Source organism: Pezoporus wallicus, unplaced genomic scaffold (assembly GCF_028554395.1).
Source record: "Pezoporus wallicus isolate ANWC-B61680 ecotype Strahan unplaced genomic scaffold, APGP_CSIRO_Pwel_v1 contig_161, whole genome shotgun sequence".
Taxonomy (NCBI): domain Eukaryota; kingdom Metazoa; phylum Chordata; class Aves; order Psittaciformes; family Psittacidae; genus Pezoporus; species Pezoporus wallicus.
Window position 1 is genome coordinate 382,474 of NW_026642654.1, and position 19,386 is coordinate 401,859.

The window sequence follows — 19,386 nt, forward strand, 5'->3', positions numbered from 1 at the left end:
AAGCGGGGCAATCGCAGAGAGGAATTTTGCCTGTTGTTCAATAATTATCTGCAAATGATCATATAATTATCAAGGTTCCACCCGATTTGCAGATCAGTGGCACAGCTGACATATCTGCAGGTAGACATGCTAATTGCCTGGCAGAAAGTAACACAGATCTGCTCCATAATACTGAATGTTTTTAAGGGTACCTGACTCCTTGTGAGAAGAGGGGGGTTTTAAGTGATGGGCTGCAAAGATGAGGTCTTGTCCTTCTTCTGTGATAGTACTGAACCTTACCCAAGGGTCTTTTCAAGGCAAATTGAACTTTTCAGTATGGGCCATACCTGGTAGCATTCAGCTCCACAGATGTTCTCATCTGCAAAGGAAGCGTCCTCCTGTACTGGAAGGACAGTGTAATACACTGGTCTCAGAAACAAACTCCCTGTGTCTTCTTGGGAAAAAGCCACTCTAACAGTAATTGACCCTGGTATTGTCCCATCAAGAGCATATTACAAATGTGGGGAACTTTATTTCCTGTCAAACTTTGATTGCTCTTTGCATGCACTATTTTCCTTTAGTAGTGGAAGCAAGTTGAAGAGATGTGATACATGACTTTATCGAGCACTTCTGGCAGCATCAGCTGCCTGCCACTGTATTCCTCAGGGAAACCTTTGCCCATGTCCCAAACTGTAAACCCATTAAAAGAGCCAACGTGTAAAGAAATAACAATCACCCAGAGGTAACTCTTCCTACTTCACTGAGCAGGTGGTGTGCAGGCCCTCAGGTTCCACCTTTTCATTGTGCCAAGATTCATGGAGACGCAAGTCTGGGCTGAGGGCTGGAAGGGAAGACTGCCAGGAAGTCCACTGCTCACTTTTCATCATGTGAAAGTACTGAGATATCTGAAATTGCAAGTACCATTTTAGATTACATTATTTTTAGACATTTTTATAGCTCCTCTGCTGCACGAAGGCTGCTATAAATGAACCACAGCTCTTGTAGATTTTGATTCTCTTGATGAATGCAAGAATTTTTATTCAATGTTTGATATTCAGAAAAGCTAAGCAAACAGCAAGTAACCCAGAAACACAGTCTTGTGCTAATAGAAGTTTTACATTATGCTGTCATATTTTAGCTGCTTTTTCTAACCCTGACTTTCTGATCCATCTGTTATGAGTTAAAAGGTCTGGAACTGAGTTAAATTGACTCTTGCTGGTAAAGGATAATTCATATTATTAACAGTATTCAACTACAACAAAAACTGCAGAAGCCTGGACCATTACATTAGGAACCCCAAAGTGATTTTGATTAATTCAATAAACAAAAGTAAAAGCCAATAACCACAAAACTCCATGTGATACATTCTTGTTACTTTCTTATCTCTTGCAAGAAACCACTGAATCTTTGAATTAGCCTGTTCTTCTAGCAGAATCCATCTTGGAGAAAAAGCCTATTGAAATTTGTTAATGCTGAATTCAGGAACATTAGAATTTCAGTGTGTGAGTCACCTACAGGAAAGTTTCCCTCCTGACTAATTTATTTCTGTGTTTTTTTTTTTTTTCCTTTTTTTTGATACGTTAATGCTTTGCTTTTACTCCAATACATTCTTATATTTTTTAAGGAAGCAAAATGCTAATCCATGCTCTCAGACCAGATATTTTTCACATTTTCTGACCAGTGCTATTGGTTTTTCTAACTTCTGTTGTATGGATCCAGTGTTATGTACTGCAGTATCTATGTAAAGACATTAGTTTCTCTGTGATGTTGAAAAAACTTTGCATTTTTAACTTAAAAATGGTTGTTCCATGCAGGAAATAACTGAGTCTGACAGCCAAGTCACCTATCTTCTTTTTTTTTTATTATTATTATTATATTATCTTATAGAGTAGGAGAAACATGCCTAGAGAAAAGTTAGGGGAAAAAATAGAAGTAGCTTGTTACTGTGCGCCTTCCATTTGGGATAGAAAAGCTCCACATGTCCTGCACTCTACCTTTTATTCCCTGGCAAAGAAGTCATATGACATGAGATGTGTTTGATGTTCCTACTGCATTCACTAGCCTTCGTGGTGCTGGTCAAATCAGTTCAGCTCATCGTGCCTCAGTGTCCCCAGTTCCAAACAGGGCAAGATTTTAATTACGAAATGGTATCAACTCTGCCTGTGGAGGTTACGTATGATTATCAGCTCATGGTCTGTAGGTTTCCCCTCACACACACACACACACACACACACACACACACACAGAGCAAATGCTGAAAGAGAGTAACACCTCGTCTTTCATAAGCAACCTGGCAAGAGTTCAGTGCACGCAGAGCAGTAATGATTACAGCGTAAGTCTAAACCAACATCTTTTAGCCAAGGATAGACTGAAGAATGGAACAAAAGGGAGCGACTGGGGAATTACAAAAATCAGCATAGAACAGTCTTAGTGCTCTGTTGTTCTGACATCTTGCAGGTTTTGAACTCAGCTTTTTGAAGCAGCTGAAGGAGAGTGGATCCTGACAACTCATTTGCTCAATCCTTACTGTTCTGCTGTCACATGTATTATTTTAAAATATTATTATTAAAAACTAACGTGCTTGGTAGAAGATTGCCAGGCCCTCTCAAGACAGAAGTTCAAATCTCCTGTCTAGACATGGATTTTGAAAGACCGAACAAGTTTGGCTAATGAGGAACACCGTGATATCAAAATTCATTTTCTCCCTACCTGCTGAAAGGGAAGGAGTTAAGTGCCTTGCTGGTAAAGGAATCTGAATAATTCTTTTGCAGCTGCTTCTCACTTGCAGAATGAGTAGGGCTTTCTGCTCTCACTGTTGTGGAAGTGGATGATTTGGTCCTGCAGTGTCAAGGTTGCTCTGCTATCTGGGAAGGAAAGTTTATCATCAATACTTGCTATTTCTCTGAGATTTTCTCTGGCTGCCATGTGCATTAGTGGAGTCCTTCAGAATTTTTAAAACATTTAGACTCACAAATCCTCTCTGAACTAGGAAAAATGACAGAATTAAGGCTCAGAGAAGAAGGTTTTTTTGCCTGAGGTCATCTGGGCCGCCTGTGGCATGAAAGAACTGGAGTCTTTCACAGAGGGTAGGACTAAAATCATTAAACTATCCTCTCTTCTCCAAAGTACAGGAAACAAGGAAGTCATTCTCAAAATACTTTTTTTTTTTTTTGAGGGTGGAGAAAGTGGAGAGTGTTTTTTTTTTTTTTATGCACACTCAATATTTCAACATCAGCCTATCTTGCTGTGGAAAGCTGCTTTGTGATATTAAATGACATTCACATTATTCTTCCCAGTGTCTTTTGTTGTCTACAGTGAACAAGCAGTGAAGCTCAAGGGAATCACATCAATTTTTATTTCGACCCTGGCTGACAGAGATATGAACACTTAATTAAGAGTTCTTTCATCTCATGAAAATAGCTCTGAAGATCTGAACCTGACATGTGAGCTGCCAGCGATGCTAGTCAAGGCGAAGTGTCCAACTGCAAGATCTTCATGGGAGCACTTGCCCTCACAAACCATTTCACTTGGGAATGAAATCTAGGTGTTTTCAAGCGGATGCCCAAACTCAAGCAAGAGGCTACTGGTTTCTCTTAGCTGGTCCTAAGGATTCCTGATTCACACAGGGACCAATCAAGAGGAGGGAGAGCTGCTCAACTTTGCAGGAACAATGCAATCAGTTCAGGCGTACAGTTGGCTTTGGCTTCCCAAGTGCCATTAGTGAGAAAACTGATTTATTAAATGACTGGTTACAACAAGATGCACATTCCTTTTCTATTTATTTACATGCATGCATGTGTATTGATTAAAATCAGTCTGGTTTTGCTACATTAAATCAGAGTGTTGATAATTAAGCATCTGTGCACAGGGCTTAGAACATTAGGTGCATTAAAGAAATAAACAATAGTTTATAATAGGATCATTAGAGCAGTCTTAGCAGCACTTACAACATTTTTATTCAAAAATGAAATATACCCTAAGGAAGAAAAATACCAGCTGTGGAACACAGGGGATTTAAAATAAAAAGGTCAGTTTTAAAGTCTTTAAGTAAATAAAGACAACTCAGCAACAGCTCATGTTTAAAAATAGACTAAGTAGCTAAAACAATAAAATGTGTTAATTGTAGGATCTGGAATATATCAAAAGAACAAGTACAGCCACCCTCATTACCTTCCCATTGTTCACAGTGAGGAAACTCAGTATTAATACTGACAAATGACATACATCTTTGTGTATATATGCACAGCAAATACTTACAGACCTAGGAGTGTTGGTTGTACAAGGCCAAGAAGGAAATAATTGCAGATGCACCAAGGTTAAAACAAACTGCGTGCGTATCTGTACCAACAGCTCAGGTCTGCAAAAACCATCAGCTGCCCCTGAGTTGGGGGAAGTTTATAGGTCCTGCTCCTACAAGAATGTATCACATGGAGTTTTGTGGTTATTGGCTTTTACTTTTGTTTATTGAATTAATCAAAATCACTTTGGGGTTCCTAATGTAATGGTCCAGGCTTCTGCAGTTTTTGTTGTAGTTGAATACTGTTAATAATATGAATTATCCTTTACCAGCAAGAGTCAATTTAACTCAGTTCCAGACCTTTTAACTCATAACAGATGGATCAGAAAGTCAGGGTTAGAAAAAGCAGCTAAAATATGACAGCATGATGTAAAACTTCTATTAGCACAAGACTGTGTTTCTGGGTTACTTGCTGTTTGCTGTCCAAGTGGCGGAGCAACCTCTTAACCCATACACATACAAAGGCAGCACTTCAATTTATACACATTGTTTCTAATTAACATAGGTATCTGGCAGCATCTGCAATTTTGAGTGTGACTAATGTGCTATTATTGTTACCCACTCATCTACAGGGACTTTGGCTCACAAAAAGTAAAGCAACTCTGTAGGCTAAAACTCTCCTATTTACCCTTTTATCACATATCCTCTTAGCATGTAACACAAAATATTAATAATTTCATCCAAGAAATTAAAACAAAAGAACAAACAGTTTAAACGAATTAAACCCTGTACAGTACTGGCTGGATTTCAGCCAAAGCCATGGAATGTTGGTAGCATCTCAAAGAAAGCCACTTCGGGCTCTACTAAGGAGACAACGCCTCCCGTTTTTCATGGAAGGGGCTGTCGCTGGGCAACACAATCGTCTCCTTAGGGCTTTGGCTGCCTACTCGGAGGCCACAACCGACTCTTTGCCCCGGCGAGCCTTCACTGGCACTGCGCGAGGAAGCACCAGAGCTGTGCCTCCGTAGATCCCGGAGAGGAACAAGGGGCCGAGAGAAATCAGCCGTGCGGAGGGGCCTGAAACAGGAGGAAGGAGATTGACCTCAACACGGTGAGAGCACAGCACCCCACCCCATCCCACCGCTCCAGGTAAGCGATAAGGCATCGCACTCAGCGGTGCTCGGGCCTGCGGCTCCGCCAGTCTCCTGTTGCCGCGGCAACGCGTAAACCCTCCCGCAGGCACTCCCCGCGCGGCGACTGATTGGTCAGAGCGGCGGTGACGCGCGCGGGGGTTTTATGGTTCTCAGCTGGAGAGGAAGTGGCTGGAGAGGGTGAGTCGTAAGCTCGCAGGCAGGACGGAAGTCGGCGTTGCCGCCGCCGCCATGACTTTTAAGCGGAGCCGGGACCGCTTCTACAGTACCCGCTGTTGCGGCTGCTGCCATGTGCGCACTGGCACCATCATCCTGGGCACCTGGTACATGGTGAGAGCCCGGCGTTGGTGGCACGGCGCCGCTGAGGGGGCGGTCATGGGTGGGGGGAGGGAGACGGGTGTGCAGCGCGCATGCGTGGAGCTGGGGCTTTGCTCAGCTTTGGTGCGCAGGTGTGGGACAGCGCGCGTGCGGCGGGGCGGGGGTTTTGAGGGGGCTGTGGCGGGGTTGTGGGGGTGGGCGCATCGGGGCTGCTTCTCACCGCAGGAGTTGTCCCCACTCGGGAGTCGGCTGTGTCTTGCCAGCTGTTAAGACTGTGCCTCGTGCCGCTCCCGGCGGGGGAAGCTGCACGGGTTTCCTGCAGTCATCCGCGTGATTCGAGCCCCTCTTCCTTCCCGGGGTGTGTTTCGGGCTTGCCTAACACAGTTGTTCCCCAGCGGCCTCATCTGTGGCGGCTAGGGAAAGAAAATAATGTAGAAGTTCAGGGCATCTTAATGTGGCTCTCTGAGGGGTTTTGTTACTATTACTTTTCTTGGATTGGAGGGACAGGGACATGTTATGTTTCAAGCAGTCCTGCACTTATCCTTCGTAAGACAGGAGATGCGTGGGGAGATTGGAATTTGGGTATGTCAGGGAAGTTGTGGCTGCCTCACCCCTGGAAGAGTTGAAGGCCAGGCTGGATGGGGCTTTAAGCAACTTGGTTCAGTACAAGATGTCCCTGCCTGTGGCAGGAGATTGGAACTAGATGAGCTTTGAGGCCCCTTCCAACCCAAACATTCTGTGACTTTATAATTCTAAGATGTGGTTCCCCTGAGTAGTGTTTAACCTCTGAGAGGAAGGTGAAGCTCTTCAAAATGAGCATGGCTTCCACTTGTTCCAGTTCCAGTTGTTTGGTACTCTGTATTCTCAACACAGAGGGGTAATACAAACAGATCTGATTTCCAAAACACCTCTTGTTTTCTGACTGGTTGGTGCTTTTTCTGAGAGGGTGCTGTGGTGGTGGAGCTGATATGTTAAAGGAATATTTTTGCAGTAGAGTGAAATACTGTTTTCACAATAGTACCAGCAAGTTAAGGCATGGAGCGTTAACTTCTCTTAGTTCTCTTAAAGGTGAGCTGAGTTCCTCTTTACTGAAGTCATTTCCTCATTTTTCCTTCCCCTTATGCTCATGGGCTGTAAAAAATGTGAAGTTAGTTTAAAAGTGTTACATCATACCTTTTCTGTTCTCCTGAAGCTGTAACCAAAGCCTGTATTCTCCTTTATCATTCCCCAGATTGTAAAAATAAGAAAATTCTGGATTTTCATGCCTTGATATAAAGGAGCTGTGTACAGAAATTGCTTTTACAGGCAGTGTGGGGGTTTGAAGTTTGCAGAGTTTATGGTTTATCTTCAGCAAATACATGGATAGAGTCTTTTTTTTTTTTTTTTCATCTTGGTAGTTCCACTGATTTAAAAAAAATACAGACGAACAATAAAATGGCAGGAGAGTGGAGTGGAAGAAAAAGCAAGGTGGGTGGTGGGAAGTGTACCAAAACTCTAGGAAAGGGGTTTTGGGGGTTTTAGTTTGGTTTGGGTTTTTTTGTTTGTTTGTTGGGGGGGGGGGGGGGGGTGTGTTTGTTTTTTTTTCTGTTTGTTTTTTATTCTGTTTGTTTTCTCCTTTTTCAAAAGGAAATTAAAAAAAAAACCAAACAACATTGTGGTCTTGATTAAGCTCTTTTAGTTTGTGTAAAATAGAAAAGTAAGGTCCGTTGCAGTACTGGACAGCAGACTTGTTCTGGTAACCTGCAGACACTCCAGAAGTTTTACCCCGTGCTGGTGGAAGAGATCAAGAATACGCTTCTGTTACCTCAAGTAAAAGCATAAATTGTTAACAGTGAAGAGGCACCCATTCTTGTTACAAACCTTCTGCCTTCCCTACTTTAGTTTTCTGCTTGCAGGAGTATCTAGAAACCCAGCAACTTGGTGGAATGGTGGGCAGGGATGTATTTTCTATGGCCGCAGACCCAGTAGTACTTACAGCTTCTACCTCTCTTGCTGTGCTTCTGTTGCATCTTGTTGCTTGGATGCAGTACCTCTTCCTCCTTCCTGGGTCTCTGCAAGTATTTGTAGTACTTATGGACCGACAGTGGAAAGTTATGTGGGTCATCGATGAGGCTTCAGAGCTGGAGCAGTGTGTGAGACCAAGTATTGCTTTGTTCTCTTGTAACTGCAACAGATTCAGGCTGCTAGAAGGGAAGGACATAGTGAGTTCAGGGTAGTAGTGTGCATGTTCACAGCTGTGCTTTTTCTATAAACTGTATCACCTTAACTACGTATTGAAAATATTTACCCATTTCTTTCCAGCTGTCAGCTGGGAAAAGGTGATAACTCTTAAGTCTGACAACTGTTAGCTGATTGAGCTGAAATAAGTAAGGTCTTACCATGAAGCCTTAGGTGGTCTTGCCTAATGCTTTAAATCAGAACTCAACTATAATTCATACCTTTTGAAGGCCAAGTATGATTTGGACAGTGGTAATTAAACTTACTTTTCTGCTGACCAACAAAAAAATATTAAATGGCCTAGGGCATGTTAAGGTAATTAATGCAACATTTAAGTGTGTCACTAACTTCAGTCTTTCAGACACTAGCTTGTGATAAGTATGTCTAAATTAATTTAATAATTAGTGCTTGAAAGTTGTAGTGGGACAAATAGTAGTAACTCTTTTAGGGTGGGATTTTTCATTTATTTGTGGGGTTTTTTTGAGTTTATTTTCTGTTGGTTTGTTTTGCAAGGGAGGTAGCTTTTTGGTGGGGGAGAATGCTCAGTTCAACAATAGCTTCATGTTACTGAAAATCTTGGTCAGCTTTTATTTACTGGATAGACTATGTTCTTGTGCTGAGCAGTCCTGAAGGGATTTGATACCAAACACAAAATGGAGTTGCATAGCAGTCTACTCCAGATGTTTTTAGTAAGATAAGAGTTTTGGCTACTTAATACATGTGTGTTATTCTTATGTAACAGTTTCTTTAGGCATTTTCCTATTCCTTGCTTATTTGTGTACTTACAAGCCTTGCATCTAAATAACTTGTCTCCTCACTAATCCAATTATATCGCTGTCCTTATTGTGTACTTTAGTGAGTCTACAGAGACATATAAGGTGTCATCTTACAAAAATGTCTGCTGCTGATGCTGTGTTGTCGAACTGTGTGTTTTAAGCATGCTTGGGTCTCTGTGCTGTTGTTTCTGATAAATACATAAAGCTGTATGTGCAAAAAGATGAAATAAGAATGTTTCTAGCATACTCATCCTTAAGTTCCTGTGCTAATATAGTTTGGTTTACTCTGCAACACCCGCTACTGTCTGTGTAGGAAGGAAACAGAAACCTTTCTATTCCAAGCTCCGTAATTGCAAATGTGTGGTTTTGGAGTTTGTTTCTTCCTGTAAGCTTTCTTACTAGGCACAGTGTTTTCCAGAAACCGGAAGCATGAACACTGTGCTAGCAAAAATCAGATCAGAGTTCAATAAACACTCCAAAAGTACTAGCATTGTTTCGGAGGGAGTGGCTGTTTCGTTCTGGCAGCAAACTTCAGGGATGGAATCAAAATGATGCAATTGCTACTGGTTAGCAGGAGGGTGAGGAGGATCTCGAGTCAGTTTGTTTACTGAACAAGATCACCAGAAATGAAGAAATGTAACTGGTCCCAGTCTAATCTTGAAAGTGCTAGAAGGTCTGAAGCACCCCATTTAAAATTATTTTTATTATTTCAGTATAGTTAAAAACCAGAACAAACCCCCCATCTTGGTTTGTTTCTTCAGAAGCATATTTAAGAAAAAACACAGGGAAAGTCAGAGATGAGAAAGATGAGAAGGTGGAGTAGTGTAAGGCAGTTTTCTTCGTTCTTGCTCATAAAAGGGAATAAACAATTTATAAGTTGAATTCTTGTTTATGTCCAAGACTTTTAGTTATTTGCAGCTCTTGAGGAAACCTGGACTTTGTGCTCAGGCCTCCAGAGAGACAAAGCACTTGCATAATTGGGTTTTAAATGTATACCATGGAGATACAGCTCACTGATTGAAAAGATAATGCTTATCCCACAGCCGTTTGAGTTCTGATCATATGGGGAGCTAATATTTCTGTTACCAGTTTGTAACAAAAAAAGCTGACTTTCTATTTTAATACCAGATACTGTATTTTTTAATTTGATATAAGCTACATGAAACTTTAAGATCAGTTATGCCAACTATAACGGCAAAATACATTTCTTAAATTACTACAAAGCTAATTTTTTTCATCTTAGTGGAGTAATCTTTTGAATAAGAATTTGAAGATCCATTTTGTACTTCATTTTTCTCTTTTTTTTTTTTTTTTTTAACTTTCCAACAAAAAAGGCTAGGTTGGAGACTGCTGGGTCTCCTGAGGTATCACCTCAGAATAGGGCACTGTTCACCAAGTTGGATTTGTCAGCTCTTAAGGGGATGGTGGTTATAATCTTGAGTTTACAGTGATGCTTACCTGTGCTGCGAGTTTTCTGACTTCCCCATGTACACCATTTGTGAACATATATTTTATTCACAGCGAGTATGTTCGTTGAAGCTCTGACGATGCCTTGCAATTCAGACCGTACTCTTCCTGCTAGTCACACTGACTATCAAGTTGAAACCGGCATTGTGGTCTTGCTATTAAATCAAGCTTCTGTGAAAGTTGAAATCCATATATTGAATATGATGAATTGCTTAGTGCTGTGATGTGATTGACAAATAGTAGTAATGGAGTCCTGGAAACCCTGGGGTGTTTATTGGCAGAACTTTGGGTTTCTTGTTTTTAAGTTACTATTTTTATTCTCTCTCACTGTTTGATCCTAATAGATTGGATTTTGAACAACTCTTTAATTTTCTGTTTTCCTTCATGCCATTTCAGGTTGAGAAAATAATACTTAAAACTGCACTCAGTAACTAGTGAAAATTGCAGAGGACTTCAGTATGCTAAATTAGGACCATGGATAGAATGAAAATAGGATAAAAAAGCAACAAATGCAGGATCAGTCTCACCATTCCAAGGCGTTCAGGTTCTTCAGTACTTCTATATTAATTCAAGTGCTGCTTGCGCTTTGCCTTGAGGCAGACTGCCTATCATGGCAGTAAAACTTGGTATTTAAATAATAATTGAATTTTGTCCTGAACTTTATCACTGTTTCAATTATAATTTTGACTGTGTATAAACAATAAATGAATGTGCCTCTTTGTGTTTTATGAAGTAGAAATCGGTGCTTCAACTGCCAGAGATCTGAATCTTGACATAGGCTTTTTAAAACAGGTATAGAGCAGGAAGTTGCTTCCCAAAGTGTAGGTCTTTGGTTTACTTTGAGAGGAGGAAATAGAAGCCTTGAAAATACCTTGAGAGCAGAAAGCCAGAGTAGAGAAGGATGAAATGGGAATAGTGAGAGGATGTAGTATTCTATACATTTGAATAATGGGGAAGCAAAATACAAGATTTAGACAAGTGGCAGATGAACAACTTGACAGTAAGCCCTGAAGTGTGTTGTGAGGGGGAATGCTTGTTTCAAGGCTAACGATGTTGGTGTCTAAACTTAGTTCTTCACTGGCAGCTGTACTAGTTACTGTGTTTTTTTACATTCTAAGGCATAAAATGGAGGATACAAGTGGCTGAAAGTACCTGGAATTTCTAATAAGTTTGTATAATACATGATGACATGATAGCATTTCTACAGAGCAATCAGCTTTGATTTCACTGAAAGGTTCTTCTTAGCAGAAAGAGTAAGCAAGCTTATTGCCGTGATAGCTCTAAACCTTGGAGGGGGCAGAAGACACCCAACACACTAAAACTAAACCAAACAACAAAATCCTGTTTAAAGGGAGGGGTGGGGGGAGGGAGGGGAACCCAAAAAACCAACAAAAACCAAAACCTGGTAGCAACAGTGAGTTGATGGTAGGAACTGTAAGTCTTAAAAGCTAAAACTCCTTTTAAATGGTCAAAAGGTTTTTTTACGTTACTGAAAACTTTTGTAACTGTGCATAGCCACTACTGCTATCATTAACTCCTGGAACCAAGCCAGTGTAAGAAGAACTATCTGGCAGATATGTGTAAGTTGTAAGAAAGTGCAAACCAGTTTGGCTATTTTCTCTTGAGGCTAATTGTAAAAGATCTTGCTGGCAATGCCTGCACTGAATACTGATCAGCAGCTTCAAAATGCCACCATTACACTTCTTTTTGTTACGCAACCTTTGGCATGTTTCTCCACATACTAGTAACAGAAACTGTGCCCTGTAGGTCTTGAATAGGTTATAAATACTGTGAAGACATGGGTTTTTCCCCCCTGTCCCCCGAATCTTCAGCTACTTTTGATTCTCTTGAGCTTACTAGTACTGAAAGCATTTCTGGTATTTAACAAAATGTGAGGGGAGAGACATCTGTATGTGCATTCACTCCTTCTTGTATTAAATTATCATTTCTTGGAGGAAACCAAGAAGCAAGCTACATTTGATCAGAGCTATAGTCGAAGTTATTCCTCATGTTCTCGGTATTTACTGTGTGATGCTTACACATTGCCTCGTTCCGCCTTCCCCCTCAGTGCTGTCTTGAGAGAAGGGTACAGTACCGTATTTGTGCATTGAGTTAACTCTGCCTTTCAATTTGTTGTAGAAAGCAGAAACCTTCCAAATGTTCCTTGTTGCATCTGTTTCCTTCCTGGCCTCTTTAACTGTTTCCAGTTTTCTGGTTCACGGATCTCTGCATTCATCATGCAGCATTTAAACTATATCATTTGCTCTCTACAGACCCTGTCCATCCTGTTTATTTGCAAAGTTGTTTAGTTGTGATTCATTAAAACTAGCAAGAGTTCAGTGCTCTTCTGGGTGTTTTGATAGTAGTTTAACTAAAGCATCTTGAAAATTTATTCAGTTCTGTGTTGGGTGGTTTTGTTCTTTTTTTTTTTTTTCCCCACATACAGGTAAAGCAAAGATTCTTTCTAACTAAAATAAAAGTTTTATTAGTGTGTCTTTGAGAAGCTCATAGCTGTTGCAGCATAAATAACCTTTAGGTACCTGTGATCCTTCTCAGGTGGTGAACTTGCTGATGGGCATCTTGCTGACGGTAGAGGTGACTCATCCAAATACAATGCCAACTGTTGATATCCACTATGAAGTCATCGGAAATTACTATGCTTCTGAGAGAATGGCTGGTAGGTGTACAACTCTGTTGTCTGATTAGAAATAAAACATGCAATATCATGGTGTAATTGCCTTACACTAGATGTGTAACATGCATACAGCTTTTTTATATGGTTGTCTTGTTGTCTGAAGTTCTTTTTAATTATTCTGGGATTGAGTTGTTCTACGGGACTGTTTTGAGGGTTTGAGAGTTTTGTTTTATATTCTTCATGTTAATTATTCATGTTCTGGCTTGAGGAGCTCTCTCTGTTCTGACCTGTGACTGTATCTCGCGTTTGCTAGTAATGAAATGAGAGTGGAAAAGGGCCAAACACCTCTGCCAAGATTTCAAATGAAATTAAAGCAGATACATGTAAAATGTCACACATTCAGTAATGACTGTTGGTGTTCTTGGTAGCCTTAAGCTTATATGACTAAAATACATTTAGTGTAAAATGGCTATCATGTGCTTTTGACTCTAGGATTCTTGTTTCCCATGTTAGGATATAGGCCAGAGGGGTTTGTATGCATGAAGGGATATTACAGTTTTGATTGTGCCATGTGGATATTGTGAGTAACAGTACTTGCTGCTTATGCTGAGTACTTGGGGTTTCCTGATCAGTGCAGTAAATTTTGGTCATGGGAGGACCTCCTTCTTGATGCCAGCTGTGTGTGTAGATATTATCTTGTACTGAATTGGGTAAATGAGCACTTCTGCATTGTATCTTCTCAAATCAGTTGCAGACTGGAAAGTTATGATTCTCAGATAATCTCTTTCAAGCGTGGGAACCACAACAGTTTGGCTTCAGCATTGCTAAAAACATTAACTTACCACATCTATAGACTCTCAAACTGGTTTCTTTCTCCATGTTTAAAAACATAAACTGTGCTTGCTGAATGAGAGTATAATCTAACTTGTGGAAAGCGGCTGTGCTTCTGTCATCAGTAATTGTGATGCACAGGGAGAATCTTTATCATTCATTTTCCCTGAGTGTCCTGGATTCTGCTACCACTTGGCTTCTGTTCAACTGCCTTTTCTTGTAAATAATGGTATACCTTCCATGCAGTGATTTCCTGTTTTCCTTTTTGTTACTGAAGGAACAGTGCTACTCCTGCTGCCAATGACTGAATTATATAATCAAACCATCTTAAAGTGTAAAGGTTGATACTGGGCTGGCTTTACTTAAAATTCTTTCCAGTTGTAAAGATAATCACCCACATAACTTTAGCACTGACATATATTGCAAATCAGCATCTTTATGTTGTATTACTATCAGTCTGTGTCAGGCTTCTAACTCACGTATCTGAGCTTTGTTCAGCCTTTTGATTAAGGCAGAGGGATTTTTACAAATGCCTTCTGGTTTTCTTGAACCAGGTCTTCTCCCATTGATAAAGGTGAGACTTACCTGGTTCTGCTGCTGCTCGTTTGCACAAATGTAACTGTTGAGAGCAGAACCTAGTGATGGTAGAGCTCAGGTATCTGTCAGATGCAGCATGACAGCTACAGGAAATGACTGATTGTTTTTCTTTTAATGCAGAAAATGCTTGTGTTCTGTTTGCAATCTCCCTCCTCATGTTCACAATCAGTGCAATGATGGTGTATGGTGCAATCACTGTAAGTATGTTTATAGCCCCTGGCTTAAAACTTGCTACTTGAATTTTTAACTATCTTCCAGAATGTCACTATTTTTCCTTTATTCCCCCTGCTCCTTAGCATCGTGTAGGCTGGCTCATCCCCTTCTTCTGTTACCAGCTCTTTGACTTTGTGCTCAGCTGTCTAGTTGCCATCAGTTCTCTAACATACCTGCCCAGAATCAAGGATTACCTGGATCAGTTGGTAAGTGTTTGTTCAGCTTCAGTTGATACTTTACATGAAATTAAACTTTGGTTTAATTGTGTGACTGAGCTATAGTTACTTTCCTGTGCCTAAGACTGAGGAATTCAGACTACAGCAGCCACAGGGGGTGAGTGCTAGGGTGGTTATGAGAAGGAGACCTTAACAGAGGTGGAAGTGCTAAAGGTGTGCTTGTTCCCTAGAAGGAAAGCCAGTGAGAGTAAAGAAAGAATTGTGATGGGAATTGTTGGTTTAAACTGTCTTAGCTGCATTTGTACTCAAAACAATAACGTTCGTGACCCTTTGAGCAGTGTGGTTCTACCATACTTTTGCTCCTGCAGATTGAAAATGTGTTGATGCTTATTTGGTGGGGAAAGGGAAGAAAAGCATAGATAAGGGTAGCTATACAGGATCCTACACAGTTATGGGATGGAATCTGAGATTCTGAACATTCTTTTTACATTCTGCATGGCTCTTATTTTGCAACAATATCTTCTAAGAAAACTGTAACAGAGTTTTCATTAACACTGCCTGTATTTTAACTGCAAGAAGACTCAATGGGTAGAATATGCCAAGTTAATGGGGGTTACAAGTTCTTTCTGGCTGGTGTTTACATTTTTCAAGTAGATGTTAAAAAAATTACTTTTTAAAACAGATTAAAAAGTTGTATTGGAGAGAGGCTTTGTTACTGTGGTCAGGGAAACAGAAGAGTGAAACTCACAAGTTGTTTTAGCTCTTCTGAACCTTGGGGAAATTTTTGCATTCTACTTTGCACACAACTTACTGTTGCACTGACAGGAGGTAATCGACATGTAACTCTCTGAAGACTTGTAGAGGACCACAGGTACAAATGTTGTGCTACAGCTGTTAAAAAGGAAATTTCATGGATATTTGTATCAGCATGGGGTTGAGGAAGTGAGTAGGGGCATAGTACAAGGCTGCAGTATAGGTAGCCCTTCTCTGAAGTGAGCTATACTTGAAGGACAGGCAGTATGAATACTGTGCTTCATGGGAGGATAAAGAAGAAACTAGTGAGAAACAGAGCTCTTTGTTTATGGGAGAGTAGTTTATGCAAGAGTTTGATTGCATTTGGTGTGACATTTGGATGTTCTGTCATATTTGTTACTATGCAGTGTTCATGCTTATCTGTTCCCTTTCTCTTACTTCCTTACTTTTTTTTAACTAGCCGGATTTCCCTTACAAAGATGATCTTCTTGCCTTGGACTCCACCTGTCTCTTGTTTATTGTTTTGGTGGTCTTTGCTTTATTTATTATCTTAAAGGTAAGTTAAAACTTAACCATGTGTCTGTTCCATGAGTTACTATATAAAGATGTTATCAGTCTGAGTTAATTCCCAGTGCTTGATGTTGTCGCTCACTGTGCCTAACAAACCAGGGGTGAATGTTTTGGAAGGAAGGCAGTGGAAGGAGGAAATGCATAGGTTAATTCAGAGCTGCATCTTTCTATCTACTGAAGGGTGATATTACCAGTTATTTTCTTATTGAAAATCTAAATACAGAGGCATTCATTTGAATTACAAAAACTATTGTGCTGACAAAGCAGGTTAGAGAAATGAGTTGGTAATATACATTGGCCATGACAATATTCCTTTATTGCATTCATATTGTATTTAAGAAAAAATGAAGTAATAAAAAAGAATTTTCCTAATCCTCTATACTTTTTCCAAGAGGAATGTCTTGCTGGGGGAGTGGAAGCCTAATATGGTAGAGTTTTGTAGTGATTAGAAAATTCAGTACCTTGTGTATAACCATATGCTAGCCTGACAATGAAAAATTGAGAGATTAATGTTATACAGATGATAATAATAAAAATGTAATACGACAGGATGTCTTTCTGCAGCAGTTAATGTGAACTGAAAGTCCAGGCTACTCTGCCTATCTTCTTGCCTTTCCCAGTTGTGTGTTTGTGCTCTCATTTTCTCACTGGTAGCTGGACAAGTAGCAATGTTATCTCAGGGATGAGTAGGACTGTGCTGGTTTATCTTCCTCCTCCTCCTTGTCTTCCTCCTGGCAAGTTTGGACTGATATCCACAGAAGCACAAGCCAGTCGAGGATTAATTCAACTAGCACTGCAGAGGCAGATACATTAGCTGAATTCTTTTGCTAAAACCTGTGGCTCATGCTCTGAGTCATTGTTACAGCAGAAGCTAAATGCATGGCCACATCTGGGAAGTGGCAACTGTGCTTTGGGGATGTGTTGACTAAGTTGATTTATGCTCCTTTATGTCATATGAATGTAAGCCAGCATCTAATTTCTGAATCAGTTCATTTGTATGAGGTGTTTAAAAAGAGAAATTTCTCTTCTTTTAGGCATATCTAATTAACTGTGTATGGAACTGCTATAAATACATCAGCAACAGAATTTTGCCAGAGTTAGCTGCCTACCCGGCTTTTGAAGCTCCTCCACAGGTAAAACCTCTTTTTTGAGATAAAAGGAACCTATATCGTTTCATTTTGAAGTAGAAAACACACTGTATCATGTACATTTACAACCCTTTGTCCAGCTTTGTAAACAAAGACTAGAAAGATGGGAAAAAAAGCTAAAGCAGCTGATGTTATAGTGGGTTATTTTTTAGTTACAATCTTACAGTGAACAAAGTAGGAGGCTTTATAGAGAGGAGTCTTTGAATGTTCTTTTAGTGCAGCTTTCTGATGGCACCAGTCAAATTCTTCGTTGCTGGCTTGCAAAACCAAGAGGTGGTGGGGTGGAATGGATGACCTTTGGTTAGGTTCAGCAGAGCAGTAAACACCGTTGCACCTTCTTCCACTTCATCACTATCTTACTGAAAACAGCAGCAAGTTCTTCTTAAACATTTACTTGCAACAGAGGATTAAGTTGCTGATGGGGCAACAATGCTTTTGTTCTTTTGTTTTTTTTTTTTTTTTTCCCTAAAACTTTACGTTAATCTCTTCAAAATGTCTTCTCCTCAGTATGTTCTGCCCACCTATGAAATGGCAGTGAAGATGCCTGAGAAGGAACCTCCACCTCCCTACATACCTGCCTGAAACAATTTTTATGTTGATTAACATCTGTACCAGCTTCCTGGGGGTTTTGTCTTTTAATCTTGCAAAACTGCTTAAGTAATAGAAATATTCAGGGCTTTAGGAGCAAACTGTTCTGTTTAAACTGTTTGATACAAACTTTACAAAGCAAAACACATCTGAGAATGATTTTGTTTGCTTTAATTTTTGTTCTCCTTAATGCTGTTAAACATTTTATTGCCTTAGGGCCTTATACTGCAAGGATTTATGCATGTGACTAACTGGTGGCTTTTAATAATACCAACTGAGCCAATCTGCGATTGAAGTTAGCTACAATTATAAGTGTCTGCAGGATCATGCCCTTAATTTATATAATTTTTTTTGTAAAGTAGGTCATAAAGACAATCTGGTCGTGCAGCAATATGACAGTTTGCCTTTATCCAGTTTCTGGAGGGGAGCAGGGTTTGAATGTGGTATATATGCGACTTTTTTTACTTTGCACTTTCCTGATATGTTATCTTGCCTTCATTGTGTTTTTTTTTTTTTGTTATCCCATGTCTTGAAACATAGCAGTTTTCAGGAAGAAGTGAGGGTGGCACAGGACATCTATTACCATGTGCTCCAAATGCAAGAAAAATTAAATAGAAATGTGAAGATGGTTGCATGCTTCTAATCTTATATGTATTTTTCTCTTTGTGATAAAGGATACTTAAATAAATCTTTTACAAAACATTTACCAGTAGCCTCACTTGGTTTGTCTGTTGGGTTTCAGTGTGCTGCAAGTGGTCCCACATACATGCAGCTTCATGTACGTGAGCTTCCTATGGGTTGTTTAGTGGCTGGTCTCTTCTTCAGCAGATGTCTTACTGTGGGTGGAGAATGGGGATTCCCTTTGAGGTATTATGCTCAATTTGCAGCCTTTGCAGGTCATGTACTCAGTTGTCTTCTTGTCTGATTGCTACTTACACATAAGCTGGGAAAAGGGAATTGTACTGGAAGCTTCAGGCTCTCAGGGCAAATTTGATGTCTGAAGAGCTCAGGCATTAAGAACAGGACAGACACCCAGAGGGACTCCAGTGTGGTTTACACTGGAAAATGTCCTAAGTTACTGAATGGATGTTCTAAAAAAAGAAACAAACGACAAACTCAACTGAACAACTTCCTACTCTTCCTTCTCTGTAGTTAAGAAGTTAAAAGATAACTTGGTGATCTGCTAATGTATCTGAAGAAAAAATGGCTTTCTACACTGGAAGATAAAAAGGGAGTTGGGATAAAACTGGGAAAAAAAGGATTCAAATATCTACAGCACAAAGATTGTTGGTTATTCCAGCCTGTTCAACCATGTCTCCTTTCTGTTCCCCTAACATGTCTGTAAGTTCCCTCTGTCCTTACCGTGCCATCAGTAATAGTTTCCTGAGTTTTCCTTTCACTGAAGTTTTCCTTTACATGCGTTTTCCTTTTACATCTGTGAGAGCACATTAAGCCACGGTGGTCCAAGGACCTTGTGCTGCTCCTCTGGCACCACTTGCCCTTCCAATCACCCTGTATACCTGCCTCTGTTGGCAGAGGTGCTCAGTGTCCAGGTTTCAAAGGTACTGCACTGGGGCTTACAAGAGGACTCCATAACCAGGGAATCTGCTGGCCAAGCACCTTAACTTGGGGAAGGTGGGGGGGGTGGGGTGTTGGTGCTGAAAGACCATGTGAAACTGAAGTGGTATAAGAAACACAGCTGGAACTGCTGGGGTCATGTGTTGTACTCG

General features: G+C 40.3%; 1 protein-coding gene across 1 annotated transcript; it reads left to right on the forward strand.

Annotated features, from left to right (window-relative positions):
- The first annotated feature begins 5,580 nt into the window (after positions 1–5,580).
- LAPTM4A (lysosomal protein transmembrane 4 alpha) lies at positions 5,581–18,362 on the forward strand. The gene is made up of 7 exons (XM_057431767.1): positions 5,581–5,697; positions 12,702–12,822; positions 14,329–14,405; positions 14,505–14,627; positions 15,811–15,906; positions 16,955–17,053; positions 17,576–18,362. The coding sequence occupies exons 1-7, from the start codon at positions 5,599–5,601 to the stop codon at positions 17,648–17,650; spliced, it is 690 nt and encodes a 229-aa protein (XP_057287750.1). The 5' UTR covers positions 5,581–5,598; the 3' UTR covers positions 17,651–18,362.
- The last annotated feature ends 1,024 nt before the right edge of the window (positions 18,363–19,386 follow it).